This window comes from Oncorhynchus masou, chromosome 6 (assembly GCF_036934945.1).
Source record: "Oncorhynchus masou masou isolate Uvic2021 chromosome 6, UVic_Omas_1.1, whole genome shotgun sequence".
Lineage (NCBI taxonomy): Eukaryota > Metazoa > Chordata > Actinopteri > Salmoniformes > Salmonidae > Oncorhynchus > Oncorhynchus masou.
In genome coordinates, this window is record NC_088217.1 from 82,357,311 (window position 1) to 82,376,383 (window position 19,073).

A 19,073-nucleotide genomic window follows, 5' to 3' on the forward strand; every position below is an offset into this window, starting at 1 on the left:
AGGAACGGGGGTGAATTCAGATGGAGCCCTTGGAAAGATGATACCCAAAATTATTATTTTCGGATATAAAGACTCTGCTGTAGCCATCAAAAAACAGATTGTAACTTGCAAAACAAGCGGGAAGAAAATTACAGACAGAGGCAACAATTTCCAACTTTGTTCGACATTTGAAGCAGCACAAAGAACGGTAAGTCGTGGCTAATATAGCCGACAGCTATATATAACTTTCCTAGTGTAGCATGTAGGCTAACGTAAAGTTAAATCAATGAGCCTCCACACAGTCAGTCAGTGCGGGAACGTGATCATTGCACCCAAGATTGAGCTAAACTGGCCAGGCAGTTGGTAGCCTAAAGCTTGACTGATGTTACTGCTGTTCCTAAAACCATTGACATACGTTAGCCTACTGTAACCACACACAAAGAGGATGTGTGTGTGTGTGTGTGTGTTAAGGTTGGGCGATTGTATACAAGCCTACATCACCCGATTGCGACCCATAGCGATCCTCGATAGTCGATCGCTACGGGGAGAGGGGGGGTCTTTCTCATGGCTACACATGCAAGTTTATTTGGAAAGTAATAAATATATATATTTTTAAAGCATTCAAGATTTGCATAAATGTAAAATACTAACTATTACTATTGTTAAAAATATGAAATGGTGTTACATTTGGTGAAGAACACATTATAACTTGTTTCGGACCCGAAACTGAAAGTTTAGGACTTGAGACTTGACTCGGACTTGCCTGTCTTGACTTGGGACTTGACTTGGGACTTGAGTGCTAAGACTTGAGACATACGTGTGACTTGTAAAATAATGAGTTGGTCCCACCTCTGCAATATACCACGGCTAAGGGCTGTGTCTAGGCACTCTGCGTTGCGCCGTGCAAAAGAACAGCCCTTAGCCATGGTATATTGTCCATATAGCACACCCCCTCATGCCTTATTGCTTAATTAGAATGCAGTATAACGGAAGTATGCAGCAAATACTGCGTCCAAAACAACGTTTTTATACTGCAGTAATTTTGCAGTGGAACTGCAGTTAGAGTGCAGTATAACTGCAGTTCAACTGCAGTACACTGCATTTGTTCTGCAATTACTGCGTCCAAAATACCACAGTCGACTGCAGTTACTGCACTTTTACTGCAGTTTCAAAACTGCAATCTTTATTTGTTAGGGGCCTGTGGGCCAGAGAGGGGGTACTAAATCCTACCTGCCAGCCCCTTTTCTCTTATCTTAAAAAAGATAACAAAATATTTGAGACTGTATATCTGCCACGCTGATCCTCAATACAGGGGCCCCTCATGGGTGTATGCTCAGTCCCCTCCTGTACTCCCCATTCACCCATGACTGCATGGCCAAGCACGACTCCAACACCATCATTAAGTTTGCCGACGACACAACAGTGGTAGGCCTGATCACCGACAACGATGAGACAGGAAGGAGGTCAGAGACCTGGCAGTGTGATGCCAGGATAACAACCCCTCCCTCAACGTGATCAAGACAAAGGAGATGCTTGTGGACTACAGAAAAAGAAGGACTGAGCACCCCCCCACACACACACCCACACACACACACACACATTCTCTGTAGTGGAGCAGGTTGAGGGCTTCAAGTTCCTTGGTGTCCACATCGCAAACAAACTTTTGTATTTTTTATTTCACCTTTATTTAACCAGGTAGGCTAGTTGAGAACAAGTTCTCATTTACAACTGTGACCTGGCCAAGATAAAGCAAAGGTGTTCGACACATACAACAACACAGAGTTACACATGGAATAAACAAACATACAGTCAATGATACAGTAGAAAAAGTCTATATATACAGTGTGTGCAAATGAGGTAGGATAAGGGAGGTAAGGCAATAAATAGGCCATAGTGGCAAAGTAACTACAATATAGCAATTAAACACTGGAGTGATAGATGTGCAGAAGATGAATGCGCAAGTAGAGATACTGGAGTGCAAAGGAACAAAATAAATAAATAAATACAGTATGGGGATGAGGTAGTTGGATGGGCTATTTCCAGATGGGCTATGTACAGGTGTAGTGATCTGTGAGCTGCTCTGACAGCTGGTGCTTAAAGTTAGTGAGGGAGATATGAGCCTCCAGCTTCAGTGATTTTTGCAGTTCGTTACAGTCATTGGCAGCAGAGAACTGGAACAAATGTATTTTATTTTATTTTGTAAATTACATCGCCGAAGTCGAGGATCGGTAGGATAGTCAGTTTTACGAGGGTATGTTTGGCAGCATGAGTGAAGGATGTTTTGTTTCAAAATAGGAAGCCAATTATAGATTTAATTTTGGATTGGAGATGCTTAATGTGAGTCTGGAAGGAGAGTTTACAGTCTAACCAGACACCTAGGTATTTGTAGTTGTCCACATATTCTAAGTCAGAACCTTCCAGAGTAGTGATGCTGGACGGGCTGGCAGGTGTGGGCAGCGATCAGTTGAATAGCATGCATTTAGTTTTACTTGCATTTAAGAGCAGTTGGAGGCCACGGAAGTAGAGTTGTATGGCATTGAAGCTCGTCTGGAGGTTAGTTAACACAGTGTCCAAAGAAGGGCCAGAAGTATACAGAATGGTGTCGTCTGCGTAGAAGTGGATCAGAGAATCACCAGCAACAAGAACGACATCATTGATGTATACAGAGATGAGAGTCGGCCTGAGAATTGGACCCTGTGGCAACCCCATAGAGACTGCCAGAGGTCCGAAACAATCATAATCCAAACACACTAAGACAGTCATGTAGAGGGAACGACAACACCTATTTCCCCTTGGGAGACTGAAAAGATTTGGCATGGGTTCTCAGATCCTCAAAAAGTTCTACAGCTGCACCATCGACTGGTTGCATAACCGTCTGGTATGGCAACTGCTTGGTCTCCAACCGCAAGGCACTACAGAGGGTAGTGCATACGGCCCAGTACATCACTGGGACCAAGCTTCCTGCCATCTAGGACCTCTATACCAGGTGTCAGAGGAAGGCCTTAAAAATTGCCAAGGACTCCAGCTACCCTAGTCATAGAATGATCTCTTTGCTACTGCATGGCAAGCGTTACCGGAGCGCCAAGTCTAGGTCTAAAAGGCTTCTTAACAGATTCTACCCCCAAGCCATAAGACTCTTGAACAGTTAATTAAATGGTTACCCAGACTATTTGCATTGTACCCACCCCACCCCCCATTTTATGCTGCTGCTCCTCTCTGTTTATTATCCATGCATAGTCACTTTAACTCGATCTACATGTAAATATTGCCTCCATTACCTCAACTAACCAGTGCCCCTGCACGTTGACTCTTTACCGGAACCGCTTGTATATTTTATTTTATTGTTGCTCCATAATTATTTGTTATATATTTCTATATTTCTTTCTTAAAACTGCATTGTTAGTTAAGGGCTTGTAAGTAAGCATTTCACTCTAAGGTCTACATCACTGTAAGGTCTATATCGCTATAAGGTCTATATCACTGTAAGGTTTTCATCACTGTAAGGTCTACATCACTGTAAGGTCTACATCACTGTAAGGTCTACATCACTGTAAGGTCTATATCACTATAAGGTCTATATCACTGTAAGGTTTTCATCACTGTAAGGTCTACATCACTGTAAGGTCTACATCACTGTAAGGTCTATATCACTGTAAGGTTTTCATCACTGTAAGGTCTACATCACTGTAAGGTCTACATCACTGTAAGGTCTACATCACTGTAAGGTGCACATCTATCTGTTGTATTCGGCGCATGTAACAAATACAATTTGATTTGATTTTTTATTTATTTTTTATGTTCTACTCAGTATGCTCTTTAAACTCAATTCCTCTACCCCCTTCTCCCTCATACTGGATCTCTATTTCCTTCTCATACTGCCCACACTATCAGTACATGCTCCACTATCTCTGTTTCCTGCCAGTAATCACACCTTCCTGTGGTTGGTGACTAGATGGAGTACAGCTCTGACCGGAAGCTACTTTTTGTAGCAGGTTAGCAGAGCATTTGTGTTGCTGTTCCACTGCTCCTGCCATCTCTGCACCACGACTGTCCTTATAACTCGCTTAAACCTCTTCCTTGCTTATCGGCATCTCCACATCCACCTCCTCTCTCCCAAGGGCCTGTTTAGCCAGAACATCTACTTCCTCATTCCCTTCCACCACCACACGGGCTGGGACCAAATCCAAACCTGTCTGGATACCCATCTGTCTCACCCGGGCATGAATTTGGAGTACCTCATATAACAGGTTGGAGGCTACTGCTAAGACAACTTCACAGATAATCTGCATCTCCCGCAAAGAATGAACCACAAAGGTGTGGTTGTCTGATCACCTGACTGACCCATCAACATGATTGGTCATCGTCGAAACAGGTGTGTGCATTGCAATTGGAGGATGTCATTTTGAATTGAACCATGATGAGATCCTCTGATATACAGGTAGGCCTGCATTTACACAGTGGTGAAATTCTGTGATGGTATACTGTGATAATTACCCATTTAAAAACATATATATATATTAGCTTGCACAATTCATATTCCCACCAGATTGGGAGTTTTTTTAATGTTCTATATTTCAGCCAATGCAAGCTGGGTTTCTTATATATAAAATAAAATGTAAATGTGTATATGTATATGTAGGTATAAAAACAATATTTATTGATAACCAATTAATAGTCTGATCATTACATTTCAGAGATCATCACTGAGGAGGTCGCATTCAACATAAAATACCAATAATACACATGTACATTATTCAAACTGTTAATAGCATTCCTTTTTTTGCCACTCATAGAATTAGACTAATTAAGTAGTGGATGTAAATTAGATAGGTCTACCACATTAAAATAGCAATACAGTTCATGTTTCAAGGGGATAATACACATTCATATTTTAATGGTATTAGCAATAACAGTAGTCCATATATATGTATATACATACAGTGCCTTGCGAAAGTATTCGGCCCCCTTGAACTTTGCGACCTTTTGCCACATTTCAGGCTTCAAACATAAAGACATAAAACTGTATTTTTTTGTGAAGAATCAACAACAAGTGGGACACAATCATGAAGTGGAACGACATTTATTGGATATTTCAAACTTTTTTAACAAATCAAAAACTGAAAAATTGGGCGTGCAAAATTATTCAGCCCCTTTACTTTCAGTGCAGCAAACTCTCTCCAGAAGTTCAGTGAGGATCTCTGAATGATCCAATGTTGACCTAAATGACTAATGATGATAAATACAATCCACCTGTGTGTAATCAAGTCTCCGTATAAATGCACCTGCACTGTGATAGTCTCAGAGGTACGTTAAAAGCGCAGAGAGCATCATGAAGAACAAGGAACACACCAGGCAGGTCCGAGATACTGTTGTGAAGAAGTTTAAAGCCGGATTTGGATACAAAAAGATTTCCCAAGCTTTAAACATCCCAAGGAGCACTGTGCAAGCGATAATATTGAAATGGAAGGAGTATCAGACCACTGCAACTCTACCAAGACCTGGCCGTCCCTCTAAACTTTCAGCTCATACAAGGAGAAGACTGATCAGAGATGCAGCCAAGAGGCCCATGATCACTCTGGATGAACTGCAGAGATCTACAGCTGAGGTGGGAGACTCTGTCCATAGGACAACAATCAGTCGTATATTGCACAAATCTGGCCTTTATGGAAGAGTGGCAAGAAGAAAGCCATTCCTTAAAGATATCCATAAAAAGTGTCGTTTAAAGTTTGCCACAAGCCACCTGGGAGACACACCAAATATGTGGAAGAAGGTGCTCTGGTCAGATGAAACCAAAATTGAACTTTTTGGCAACAATGCAAAACGTTATGTTTGGCGTAAAAGCAACACAGCTCATCACCCTGACCACATCATCTCCACTGTCAAACATGGTGGTGGCAGCATCATGGTTTGGGCCTGCTTTTCTTCAGCAGGGACAGGGAAGATGGTTAAAATTGATGGGAAGATGGATGGAGCCAAATACAGGACCATTCTGGAAGAAAACCTGATGGAGTCTGCAAAAGACCTGAGACTGAGACGGAGATTTGTCTTCCAACAAGACAATGATCCAACACATAAAGCAAAATCTACAATGGAATGGTTCAAAAATAAACATATCCAGGTGTTAGAATGGCCAAGTCAAAGTCCAGACCTGAATCCAATCGAGAATCTGTGGAAAGAACTGAAAACTGCTGTTCACAAATGCTCTCCATCCAACCTCACTGAGCTCGAGCTGTTTTGCAAGGAGGAATGGGAAAAAATTTCAGTCTCTCGATGTGCAAAACTGATAGAGACATAGCCCAAGCGACTTACAGCTGTAATCGCAGCAAAAGGTGGCGCTACAAAGTATTAACTTAAGGGGGCTGAATAATTTTGCACGCCCATTTTTTCAGTTTTTGATTTGTTAAAAAAGTTTGAAATATCCAATAAATGTCGTTCCACTTCATGATTGTGTCCCACTTGTTGTTGATTCTTCACAAAAAAATACAGTTTTATAACTTTATGTTTGAAGCCTGAAATGTGGCAAAAGGTCGCAAAGTTCGAGGGGGCCGAATACTTTCGCAAGGCACTGTATATATACATATATATATATCTCATAATTGATCAATTACTGCAATTACCGCTCACCAGGGGCGCAACTTTGGTTTTAGAGGTGGACACACACACACATATATATATAGTAATTTTTTTTCTACCCTACCGCTCGAAGGCGTCTGCATGGTCCTAAAGTACCCTGACGCCCTGTTTTGTATCACATTCCAATTATAAAACCCCGTCCCCAGTAAAAGTTGTGCCCCCGCTGCTTACACAGACAGATCAGTGAATTTTTCTTTGTGAAACACGTATGCTAGTTAATCTAGGCCTACTCATCTTCCTATTTTGGTGTTTTCATTATCAATACCGAGGCACACAAAAGCAGAAGTCTTTGTAGCAACAGGAATACATCATATTTGAGATTGTAATGTGATGATACATCCAAGTGTGTGACGTTATATTCTAGTGGGGCGGTTGACCACATTTAGGTTGCTGGCTGCACTCTGAGTACCCTGCAGCGTCTTCTCTGAGGAGAGAGCTGTCTGGGGCTGTCCTTAATTGCTCTGCCCTGGATTGACCGCACTGTTTGTTCCTTTTGTACTGTAGGCTTTAGGTTTGGGGATCCTGGTTGGACCTGGGCGTCGGAATGCTTCCAAGGGGATCTGAGAATAGACGGAGAGAAAAAAAGGGGTCAATATCCTTACGATATATAACTGTAGGTTGTTTATCAAACTGACCACAAGATGGTGCCAAATTATGTTTTTTGGCATAGACTAGCAAATATCTAGCAATTTTTGACAAAACACATTACAAAACAAATTATTACATACTAATTAAGACATGTACAGGCTCATGTATGTGTGCAGGAACTTTGACCATTTTTTCAACACAACCGACCTCTGTAAAGAATGGAACTAAAGAAATCCATGATTCCCTTTCTGAAACCGTCTTGGGAGTTTATAGAGCTATTCACAGACAAGTAATTGTTTTGCTCCCAAAGAAGGCTTATAAGAGAGAGTGGGAAGGGGAAATGTTTGTAGACAGGTATTGGATCGTGTTTTAGCACCAACTGCCAAAACAGTCACAGGAAATGTCTCCCGTGGGGTTTGCATCATTGTGTTGTTTACTGCACAATCAGTTTAAACTGTCATTTAATGCTCCTAGCGCTCCGTCTCAGCTCTGCCAGAAGGTGATGTCACCATAGGAGCTCTTCATGTTTGTCATCGGTCTGCGTTTAGTTTAAACCCCTCTCTGCTCAGTCTAAATGCTTCTCTGCTCAGTCTAACCTCCCTCTCTACTCAGTCTACCCCCCCTCTCTCTTTGCTCAGTTTAAACCCCAGGTATTGCCCAGTTTAAACCCCTCTCTCTTTCTGCCCAGTATAAACTCCTCTCTCTCTCTCTGCTTAGTTTAACCCTCGCTCTCTCCCTCTGCTCAGTTTAAATCTCTCTCTCTCTCTCTCTCTCTGCTCAGTTTCAACCCCACTCTCTCTCTGCTCAGTTTCAACCCCACTCTCTCTCTACTCAGTTTAAATCCCTATCTCCCCCCCACTCTCTCTTTCTCTCTGCTCAGTTTAGACCCCCCTCTCTCTCTCTGCTCAGTTTAAACCTCTCTCTCTCTCTTACTCAGTTTAAACCCCACTCTCTCTTTGCTCAGTTTAAACCCCACGCTCTCTCTCTCTACTCAGTTTAAATCCCTCTCTACCTCTCTCTCGTTCTCTTTCTCTCTGCTCATTTTAAACCCCACTCTCTCTACTCAGTTTAAACCCCTCTCTGATCTCTCTCTCTGCTTAGTTTAAACCCCCCTCTCGCTCTGCTCAGTTTAAACCCCTCTCTCTCTCTGTTCAGTTTAAACCTCTGTCTCTCTGCTCAGTTAAAAAAAACTCTCTCTTTCTCCTCTGGCTTTAATGTAACTGCATGTGAGACTAGATGGATGCTGATGAGGGCGCTTAGAGCAAAGAAAGACAAGAAGGGGTATAGATGATGAAGTAGTGTGCTACATAGGGAATAGGGTGTCATTGGGGAGGCGGTTCATTTTGCACATTTAGTCATTCTCCCAGACCTGTTGTGCAATATAGGTTATTATAATGTATTTTTAACGTTGCAGCTTATTTCATCACTCTTTCTTTCTCTGAGAGTGAGCTCTTGTGAGACACTCCAGTTACATGCCGAAAGCTATTGAGTGAATCTACCCAGTCCAAGGAGTGAGTGGTTAAACGCTGTTAAAGACCAACTGTAAGTGAGTGTGTATAAGTGTTTTATGGTTTCGAAGATTAATTCTGAAACGTGCAATGAACCATGTCCTTAAATCCATGCAGGACATAAATTTAAAATGTGTTTTGAAAATGAGGTTAATGGACCAGAAAATCTGTGTGGGTCATGTCAGGGGGCCATGTTGATTTTACACGGAATGACCTTTAATTATAAGCCTCCTCCCTTTGGAGGCATGCAACAGGAGTACTAGAGTAAGCACTTCCTCTGCCACGGACAGACCAGCCTGCAGTTCACTAGGCCGGCCTGCGTTCTGCAATACTGGCAAAGATGCACAGTTGTCTCCATGGCAACAAAACACAGGATTTGTTTGGTGCTTGGACTGTGGTGCGAGACACTATTTCACAGCACACTACTGAGCCTCAGGATCCTCTTTAGTTCACAATATGAGGCCTTTGTTTGAAATGAGCCCTGCCCTGTCCGTTTATTTTCCTCTCCTTGTTCATTGGGCCTATCGGTCAAGGTGTTTGGATACCATTGTGATGATGACCGTTATTGTAAACTACACGTGAATCCCATCAACTCCTAAACTAGCCTGGGATTAGCCTTTGCAGGGTCGCCAGAAACCGCTTGCATCCGGTTTTCAGGGATACAATATTTTCAACCTAACTTCTGTTTCCCCTGAATAACGGATGTGGGAACTCCGCTCAGGCATCTTTTTACGCCTGCTACATTGGGTTAGCCTGTGATGTACACTGACGATTAGTCTCGCCTCTGATTGGCTACTGTACTTTCTGTCTTGATAAACAGCACAGTGGATGATGGTGCTGTGTGATTGTATAGCTTACATAGACCTTAGATTTATCTGACATGCCAAAGGTCATGCGTCAAGTGAGATATAAGAAAGGAAAGGGTGGGTCAGACTATGAAGCCATCATCCATACGACTTGCACTTTGCTCTCATTCGATATGGACTGTGATGTTATTTTTACATCAGAACATATGATCTGCCTGGCTCAAACAATGACCTCACCAGATGTGAATAAGTACGATCAGATAGATAATGACATGGAGGATATTTAAGGACACAGCTGCTCTGATCCCTTGAATGAATAGCATCTTGTTTAGCCTGCAAATTATTCTTGGGCATTGAGAGATTGGGATCCTGTTTCCAAATGTCAATATGCTCCCAGCCTGAATGGATTTAAAGCTTGACATAGACACCTCTTTATAGTGATACAGAGGGTATTTGGAGTGGGTGTGCATTTTCACATGCGTGAACGGATCTGACACATTTATGCTTCATTCAGGTGAGCTTTATATTACCAGTGTCACTCAGAAGTCTCTTCGTGATAAGCCAGTGCTTTGAGTGATGAGTGTGGTTTTTCTTCATTCCTCTACTGCAATCTATTTGCATTGTTGTGTAGGTTGCATGATAATTTGCCATTAAAACAACTGCATGTATTTGCAAAAGAATCATACAACACTATGATGAACGTAAAGAATATTGATTCAAATTGATGCAGAGAGTTGCAGCAAAGAAACATCCACTTGGAGAAGACTCTCAATAGTTAAAGCACCTCTCGTTCGTCCAAGCTGACTTACATGTACTTTCCATGGTATCATTAAAGAGGAACTTCAAATTCACTCATGCTAGTCTTTACTCTTGGTAACTGGGTTTTTGTGTTTGGGATAGAAGGAGAAGCTATGACATCACCAGCCTATGAATTGAACTCAGCCAAGAAAACACATGTCAGAATTCCCTGGCCCTTCCCCCCCGTTTTCTAATAAATTCTGGATGTTCACACAAGAGTTCTTCTGAGAGTCCTGCTAGTAAAAAACATAAATGAAGTGTCTCTAAAATGTCCTATTCATTGTATGTGTGTGTCTTGATGGTTGAAGGACAATGGACTGCTATCAAAGGTTGTATTGATTGAATACTATTTCAAATGGTTAAGGCAGCACTTGAGCAGTTAAAATAAGATCACAATGAAAAAATAAAATATAAAAACTAGAAGTTAGAAAACATGCATAAATAAAAACAGAAAAATATATTTTAACCTTGAAATATATTCCTCATTTTCATCATTCAGCATGCAGGGTTTACCACTTCTAAATGAGTAAATGAAATATGCAAGCATGGATGACAAACTAAAACATAACTTTTGCACACTTTAATATTTAGAAAATAAATCAGCTTAAACAAAATGCAAGTTGTGTAATATGAAGTTTAAACACAATTGAAACGGTCCATCAGTGAATAGTCTTAGTACATGGTATATTTACCAAATAGCATATACAGTAAAGTTACCCAGGTGTTCAGTAAACGGTTCTTACTACAAGTGCCTTCAAAGGGTTATTGTTATGATTTGTATTTGAATGACAATTCATGCATGCAAACATCTTTCCAAACAGAACCAAACAAACAAACCCCAAACACAAACAGAGGTCGGCCTCTCTTCATACAGATCAAGTAAAACAGAGGTGGATGGATCAAGATCGGATGACTAGGGACTGAGGAGGTTGGGTTGGGATAGGTGGTGCTAACGGGAGACGGACAAACTAGGGTTTACTAATGGGGTGATGTCTCTTGGGATGGGGAATCAGTCAATCATAGGCATTACTTACTGTCATTTGTGAAGGCCTTTTGTTTGGGGTGGATGTTGGCTTTATAGTGATGCTACTTGTGATTTTGCTGTTGCCTTTGACAGGGGTACCATTGGATGATACAGGAGATCTCTGCTCCTGCCCAGGTGAGTAGCATGGGCTCACAGGCTGGGGTGTAGTGTTTAAGCTCTGAATGAAGGGGCTCCCTAAGTGAATGTGGATTTTGTTGTCCTCCGTGGTGATGACGTTGGGGCCGGAGCTGTTGGACCTCTGAACCTGCCAGCTGCTCTGCCTCTCTGGTGTCACCCTGAAGACTGCATGACCTCCAATGACCTCTACTGGCTCCGTGGACAGGGACCGGTCAGGAGTGCCTGTTGTGACCGACACGATCTGGATGGGTGACATAGCCCTGTCTGGTGTGACCGACCCAGAGGAGTCTGGGGTCATCGCTCTGCAGTAGGTGGCCATGGTGAAGGGAGATATGGCTCGATCAGGAGTGCAGGGGGAACCATCTGACGAGGGGGACCTTTGAGCTTTGTTTCTGGTAGTCGGAGAGATGGATGCGTTCTGAATTATGGTGATTCTTTGTTTGGGTGGACCTCCGCTTGTGGGGATGACTGCAGTGCTGGTGTATGACTGGGTGTTTTCTGCGGTGGGGCTGGTGATTTCTAGCATGGCCATGTTATGCCCGTGGTCTGGGGTTACCTTGATGTGCAGTGGTTGCCCGGGGCTGTGTGTCAGAAACACGTCTCCTTGCTGCACATGGTTCCCATTCTGTCTGGGAACCTGCACTTTGCCATTGACTGGGTTGTGGCTTTCTTTGGTTTTGAGAAAGGGGACTCTCCTGATGTTGTTGTTGAGGTTGTTGACATTGTTGAAGAGGGAGGGGTTACATTGGGCGAGGGGCAGCTCATTGTTGTAGTTTGGATCGTCCTCAGAGTCACTCTCTTCGTACAGTTTTCCGTTCACCACGGCCCGCTCCAGTGGGGCGATGCTCTTGTAGTTGGGTCGAAGGTGGTCTGCTAGATCTGTCTGTACCTCCTTGGTGCACACCTGTAAGTCTGAGAAACGTCTGCCGTTCATGCCTGGGCGGAGACTTTTGCTGAAGCGACGGTATCGCTCCAGCTCCCGATTGAGGGTCTCCATCTCTCTGGCCAGGTCTTTATTTTTCACCTCTTGCAGAGTCAGTTTTCTTTGCAAGGTGGAGTGGTCATTTTTCATGCGACAGATGTTTTCCTCTGTGCCCATATATTCATGGATCTTCTCTTTTAGGGCCGCCACCTCTCGGGTCAGATGACTGGACTTGGCCTCTTCCTCTTTCAGACGCTTGTAGAGGATGTGCTCCTGGTTGGACTCTTGCTTCTCTGCCAGTTGGTACTTTAAGAGCTCATTTCTGGATATTTCCAACTCCTCCATCAAGGCCTTTGCTCGCTCTTGTTCCCTGGAGTATCGCTTCTCCATGGACTCAAACTCATCCTCAGTCTTCAACAAGTCGTCTTCAACAACCTTCATATCTTTAAGTTTTCGCCTCAGGCGCTCAACTTCCTGCGTAAGGTCTTTGACTTTGTAGTCCTCTTGTTGGGAGCGGTTGGAGATGGGCGCCTTGATGTTTTCCTCTTTGGCTTTGTTCCTCAGGAATTCCCTCTCTGCAGCTTCCAGTGACTGCAACCTCTTCTTCATCATGGTAACTTTGGACTGCAGGTCGTTGCTCTTTTCCTCCTCGGCTTGGAGCTTGGCCTTGAGTTCATCCCTGTCCTTGGTGGCGCCACACATTTTCTCCTCAAGCTCAGCATTCGACCTTAGGGCTTTCTTGCTCTCCTCAATAAGCTTCTCTGTTACTGTTGTGACTTTGTCCTGCTCAGCTTGCAGTTTGCCAGTGCTGTTATGGACCTTGACCTCCATCGCTTTCAGTTTCTCAGCCATGGTCTTCCTTTCATCCACCAGCATGACCGTCAGCGTCTTCAGCTTGGTGAGATCTTCCTTTAGTGTAAGCTCTGTCTTCTCCAGCTGACCCTCCACGGCCTCCAGTTCTTTGACCCTCGCTTTCAGGATGTCCATCTCTCTGGACAGAACCTTTGACACTGTCCTCTCTTTGTCCAGATTGCACTTTAGCGCGTTGCACTCCTGTTTGCTCTTGCCGAACGCATCCTCTAGTTTCTCCAGCTCCATGATCCTGTGGTTCAGCTTGTCCACATCAGCCTTCAGGCTACGGCTTTGGCTGGCTTCCTTCTCCAGCTTCTTGTTGAGGTCCCTGCACTGGTCCTCCATTCTGACCAGCTCCTCGTCCTTCCCTTCCATCTCCAGAACCCTTTTCCGTAACTCCTCCACCTCATCCATGAGGCTGGAGTTGCCACATTCCCCGCGGCTGATCTTGTCCCTCAGCTCCTGGAGCTCATCCTCGGCCCTCCGGAGGGTCTTGTTGGTCTCCTCCAGTTCATCCAGCTGCCGGCTGAGTGTGGACAATTTCTGCTTGAGCTGCCGGTTCTGGGCATCCTCGCTGGACAGTTTGGCTGTCATGGTCTCCTGTTCCTGGTGAAAGCGACTGGCTTGTTCGCCTAGCTCTGTCTCCAAGTGAAAAACTTTCTGCTCCCCCTCTTGCACCTTTGCATTAGCAGAGCTCAGCTCTTCCTGGGTGTGGGAGGCGCTGGCGGTCAGTTCTTGGACCTTAGCAGTCTGTTGGGTCAATTGCTCTGTGAGGCGCTGCTGCTCGTCCACGACCATCAACGCAAACGACTTCAGCTTGGTCAGCTCCTCCTTTAGGCTGGTGACCTTCTTGTTGTTCTCCTCCTCTTTCCTTTCCTGATAGGCCTTTTCCTGGTCAATGAGCAACTTCAGTCTGAAAGAAAAACACAAGAAGAAGAGAAAAAAAGTTTGAGTAAAAAATTATGTTGAACTTTCCACTGATAAACACATTGGACAACTGACACATGGGTGGAGAAGGTGATGGATGACACAGGGAGCAACATAACACAACATCAATAATATAACAAACAATATATAGTACATCAGCTTGGTAGAAAATTGACATTCGTTGTTTGCTTGTGAAGTGTCAAATGTGTCTAATTCTTATTCCCAAAGTGCCAACGGGCCTATTATTAGTAGGAATACAGACACACCATAAACGCTCATGGGTGTCACATTTGTCTGACCATACTGAATGGATTTCTGAAGGGGTTTGACATTTTATGTAATGGAAACTTTAACAGGTCATAAATATAACTGTGCTAACTTTCCCAAGTCGGTAGCCTGACATACACTTGCAGTGTGTTCCTTTTAAGGTCCCCCGATAGCAGTTCACTCTCATATGGGTTGGAAACTCTACACGCCATAGCAAAAGTCCAAAATAGTACTTCTTATAGTCCATTTGTATAGGAATGACTATCTAGATTATCCTTATTAGGATTTGCATGACTGATTACTAATGTCCTGTATTGCTTATCTACTGTTACTTGAAAGAAGAAAAATAATAGAGAATGGACTAAATGCAGTGTTTGTACTGTGTGAGGATGTTCCCTCCAAATGCACTCTGATCTTTGGCTGTGGTGGCTAGACTTTTTTAGAATGCTGAATGTTTACCCTGACCCCTATCTGACAAGAATACTCCCATCAGTCCCCATCAAACTGTAGACTAAACCTGTATTCAACCACACTGCTGTTTTTGAAATGTCCCAGTGAATACAGCCCTCTTTCATACCTGTTAGAAGCACCTACCCTGCTTAAAGAAACCACTAAGCTTACATTGCAGTTATTTTAACATCTAGAGTGATATTGAGTTCATAGTGTGTACTTGTGAGCATGTGTGTAGGTGTATGCCCAGTGTAAATGTACAGTCTCCTGTATATACAGCATATGTAACAGAATCACGGGGGAAGCTGGGGTCACGGTAGCTGGCAGGGCATGCATCGCACCGGGCCAGTGGGCCTCCGCTCCAGGCAGCGTCGGAGGGGATGTTATGACTGCTGAATGTGCAGCTGCCAGCGTGCTAGCACAGATGTCGCATTGGCATGGAACATTCCCCTAATTAAGGGGTTCCTCTACTACCCCCTGTCTCCCTCTCTCTGGTTATATATTTAAAGGAATCCCCCCTGCTTCCAGAGGCAATTACAGCCTGGCTGGATAAACAGAGGGCCTCTCTCAGGGATCACTAATTACACCTAGTCTCCTGCAGAGGAACATGATGTCAGCATGGTAGCTGGTAGAACTGGGGCTAAGGCAGGTCTATGGTAGGTCTGGGGCTAAGGCAGGTCCATGGTAGGTCTGGAGCTAAGGCAGGTCCATGGTAGGGCTGGGGCTAAGGCAGGTCCATGGTAGGGCTGGGGCTAAGGCAGGTCCATGGTAGGTCTGGGGCTAAGGCAGGTCCAGGGTAGGGCTGGGGCTAAGGCAGGTCCAGGGTAGGGCTGGGGCTAAGGCAGGTCCAGAGTAGGGCTGGGGCTAAGGCAGGTCCATGGTAGAACTGGGGCTAAGACAGGTCCATGTTAGGTCTGGGGCTAAGGCAGGTCCATGGTAGGTCTGGGGCTAAGGCAGGTCCATGGTAGGTCTGGGGCTAAGGCAGGTCCATGGTAGGTCTGGAGCTAAGGCAGGTCCATGGTAGAACTGGGGCTAAGGCAGGTCCAGGGTAGGGCTGGGGCTAAGGCAGGTCCAGGGTAGGGCTGGGGCTAAGGCAGGTCCAGGGTAGGGCTGGGGCTAAGGCAGGTCCATGGTAGGGCTGGGGCTAAGGCAGGTCCATGGTAGGGCTGGGGCTAAGGCAGGTCCAGGGTAGGGCTGGGGCTAAGGCAGGTCCATGGTAGGGCTGGGGCTAAGGCAGGTCCATGGTAGGGCTGGGGCTAAGGCAGGTCCAGGGTAGGGCTGGGGCTAAGGCAGGTCCAGGGTAGGGCTGGGGCTAAGGCAGGTCCAGGGTAGGGCTGGGGCTAAGGCAGGTCCAGGGTAGGTCTGGGGCTAAGGCAGGTCCATGGTAGGTCTGGGGCTAAGGCAGGTCCATGGTAGGTCTGGGGCTAAGGCAGGTCCAGGGTAGGTCTGGGGCTAAGGCAGGTCCAGGGTAGAACTGGGGCTAAGGCAGGTCCAGGGTAGAACTGGGGCTAAGGCAGGTCCATGGTAGGGCTGGGGCTAAGGCAGGTCCATGGTAGGGCTGGGGCTAAGGCAGGTCCATGGTAGGGCTGGGGCTAAGGCAGGTCCATGGTAGGTCTGGGGCTAAGGCAGGTCCATGGTAGGTCTGGGGCTAAGGCAGGTCCATGGTAGAACTGGGGCTAAGGCAGGTCCAGGGAAGGGCTGGGGCTAAGGCAGGTCCAGGGTAGGTCTGGGGCTAAGGCAGGTCCATGGTAGGGCTGGGGCTAAGGCAGGTCCATGGTAGGGCTGGGGCTAAGGCAGGTCCATGGTAGGGCTGGGGCTAAGGCAGGTCCAAGGTAGGGCTGGGGCTAAGGCAAGTCCAGGGTAGGGCTGGGGCTAAGGCAGGTCCATGGTAGGTCTGGGGCTAAGGCAGGTCCATGGTAGGTCTGGGGCTAAGGCAGGTCCATGGTAGAACTGGGGCTATGGCAGGTCCAGGGTAGTGCTGGTGCTAAGGCAGGTCCAGGGTAGGTCTGGGGCTAAGGCAGGTCCAGGGTAGGGCTGGGGCTAAGGCAGGTCCATGGTAGGGCTGGGGCTAAGGCAGGTCCATGGTAGGGCTGGGGCTAAGGCAGGTCCATGGTAGGGCTGGGGCTAAGGCAGGTCCATGGTAGGGCTGGGGCTAAGGCAGGTCCATTGTAGGGCTGGGGCTAAGGCAGGTCCATGGTAGGGCTGGGGCTAAGGCAGGTCCATGGTAGGGCTGGGGCTAAGGCAGGTCCAGGGTAGGGCTGGGGCTAAGGCAGGTCCAGGGTAGGTCTGGGGCTAAGGCAGGTCCAGGGTAGGTCTGGGGCTAAGGCAGGTCCATGGTAGGGCTGGGGCTAAGGCAGGTCCATGGTAGGGCTGGGGCTAAGGCAGGTCCATGGTAGGGCTGGGGCTAAGGCAGGTCCATGGTAGGTCTGGGGCTAAGGCAGGTCCATGGTAGGTCTGGGGCTAAGGCAGGTCCAGGGTAGGGCTGGGGCTAAGGCAGGTCCAGGGTAGGGCTGGGGCTAAGGCAGGTCCAGGGTAGGGCTGGGGCTAAGGCAGGTCCAGGGTAGGGCTGGGGCTAAGGCAGGTCCATGGTAGGTCTGGGGCTAAGGCAGGTCCATGGTATAACTGGGGCTAAGGCAGGTCCAGGGTAGGGCTGGGGCTAAGGCAGGTCCAGGGTAGGTCTGGGGCTAAGGCAGGTCCAGGGTAGGTCTGGGGCTAAGGCAGGTCCATGGTAGGGCTGGGGCTAAGGCAGGTCCATGGTAGGGCTGGGGCTAAGGCAGGTCCAGGGTAGGGCTGGGGCTAAGGCAGGTCCAGGGTAGGGCTGGGGCTAAGGCAGGTCCAGGATAGGGCTGGGGCTAAGGCAGGTCCAGGATAGGTCTGGGGCTAAGGCAGGTCCAGGGTAGGTCTGGGGCTAAGGCAGGTCCAGGGTTCGGCTGGGGCTAAGGCAGGTCCAGGGTAGGGCTGGGGCTAAGGCAGGTCCAGGGTAGGGCTGGGGCTAAGGCAGGTCCAAGGTAGGGCTGGGGCTAAGGCAGGTCCAGGGTAGGGCTGGGGCTAAGGCAGGTCCAGGGTAGGGCTGGGGCTAAGGCAGGTCCAGGGTAGGGCTGGGGCTAAGGCAGATCCATGGTAGAACTGGGGCTAAGGCAGGTCCAGGGTAGGGTTGGGGCTAAGGCAGGTCCAGGGTAGGGCTGGGGCTAAGGCAGGTCCAGGGTAGGGCTGGGGCTAAGGCAGGTCCATGGTAGGGCTGGGGCCAAGGCAGGTCCATGGTAGGGCTGGGGCTAAGGCAGGTCCATGGTAGGGCTGGGGCTAAGGCAGGTCCATGGTAGGGCTGGGGCTAAGGCAGGTCCATGGTAGAACTGGGGCTAAGGCAGGTCCATGGTAGAACTGGGGCTAAGGCAGGTCCATGGTAGAACTGGGGCTAAGGCAGGTCCATGGTAGGTCTGGGGCTAAGGCAGGTCCATGGTAGGGCTGGGGCTAAGGCAGGTCCAGGGTAGGGCTGGGGCTAAGGCAGGTCCAGGGTAGGGCTGGGGCTAAGGCAGGTCCAGGGTAGGGCTGGGGCTAAGGCAGGTCCAAGGTAGGGCTGGGGCTAAGGCAGGTCCAGGGTAGGGCTGGGGCTAAGGCAGGTCCAGGGTAGGGCTGGGGCTAAGGCAGGTCCAGGGTAGGGCTGGGGCTAAGGCAGATCCATGGTAGAACTGGGGCTAAGGCAGGTCCAGGGTAGGGTTGGGGCTAAGGCAGGTCCAGGGTAGGGCTGGGGCTAAGGCAGGTCCAGGGTAGGGCTGGGGCTAAGGCAGGTCCATGGTAGGGCTGGGGCCAAGGCAGGTCCATGGTAGGGCTGGGGCTAAGGCAGGTCCATGGTAGGGCTGGGGCTAAGGCAGGTCCATGGTAGGGCTGGGGCTAAGGCAGGTCCATGGTAGAACTGGGGCTAAGGCAGGTCCATGGTAGAACTGGGGCTAAGGCAGGTCCATGGTAGAACTGGGGCTAAGGCAGGTCCATGGTAGGTCTGGGGCTAAGGCAGGTCCATGGTAGGGCTGGGGCTAAGGCAGGTCCAGGGTAGGGCTGGGGCTAAGGCAGGTCCAGGGTAGGGCTGGGGCTAAGGCAGGTCCAGGGTAGGGCTGGGGCTAAGGCAGGTCCAGGGTAGGGCTGGGGCTAAGGCAGGTCCAGGGTAGGGCTGGGGCTAAGGCAGGTCC

At 47.4% G+C, this 19,073-nt stretch overlaps 1 protein-coding gene across 3 annotated transcripts in view; it reads right to left on the minus strand.

Annotated features, from left to right (window-relative positions):
* Nucleotides 1-6,486: 6,486 nt before the first annotated feature.
* LOC135542795 (filamin A-interacting protein 1-like) overlaps nucleotides 6,487-19,073 on the minus strand; it is a 79,971-nt gene continuing 67,384 nt past the window's right edge. The window contains exons 5-6 of one of the 3 annotated variants that reach the window (XM_064969998.1): nucleotides 11,347-14,161; nucleotides 6,487-7,172 (exon numbers count right to left, since the gene is read on the minus strand). In XM_064969998.1, the coding sequence (XP_064826070.1) occupies nucleotides 7,065-7,172; nucleotides 11,347-14,161 (2,923 nt within the window). In that variant the 3' untranslated portion in view covers nucleotides 6,487-7,064. Of the gene's footprint in view, nucleotides 7,173-10,877; nucleotides 14,162-19,073 lie in introns of those variants that run through there. The other 2 variants (XM_064970000.1, XM_064969999.1) reach the window with 2 other exon arrangements.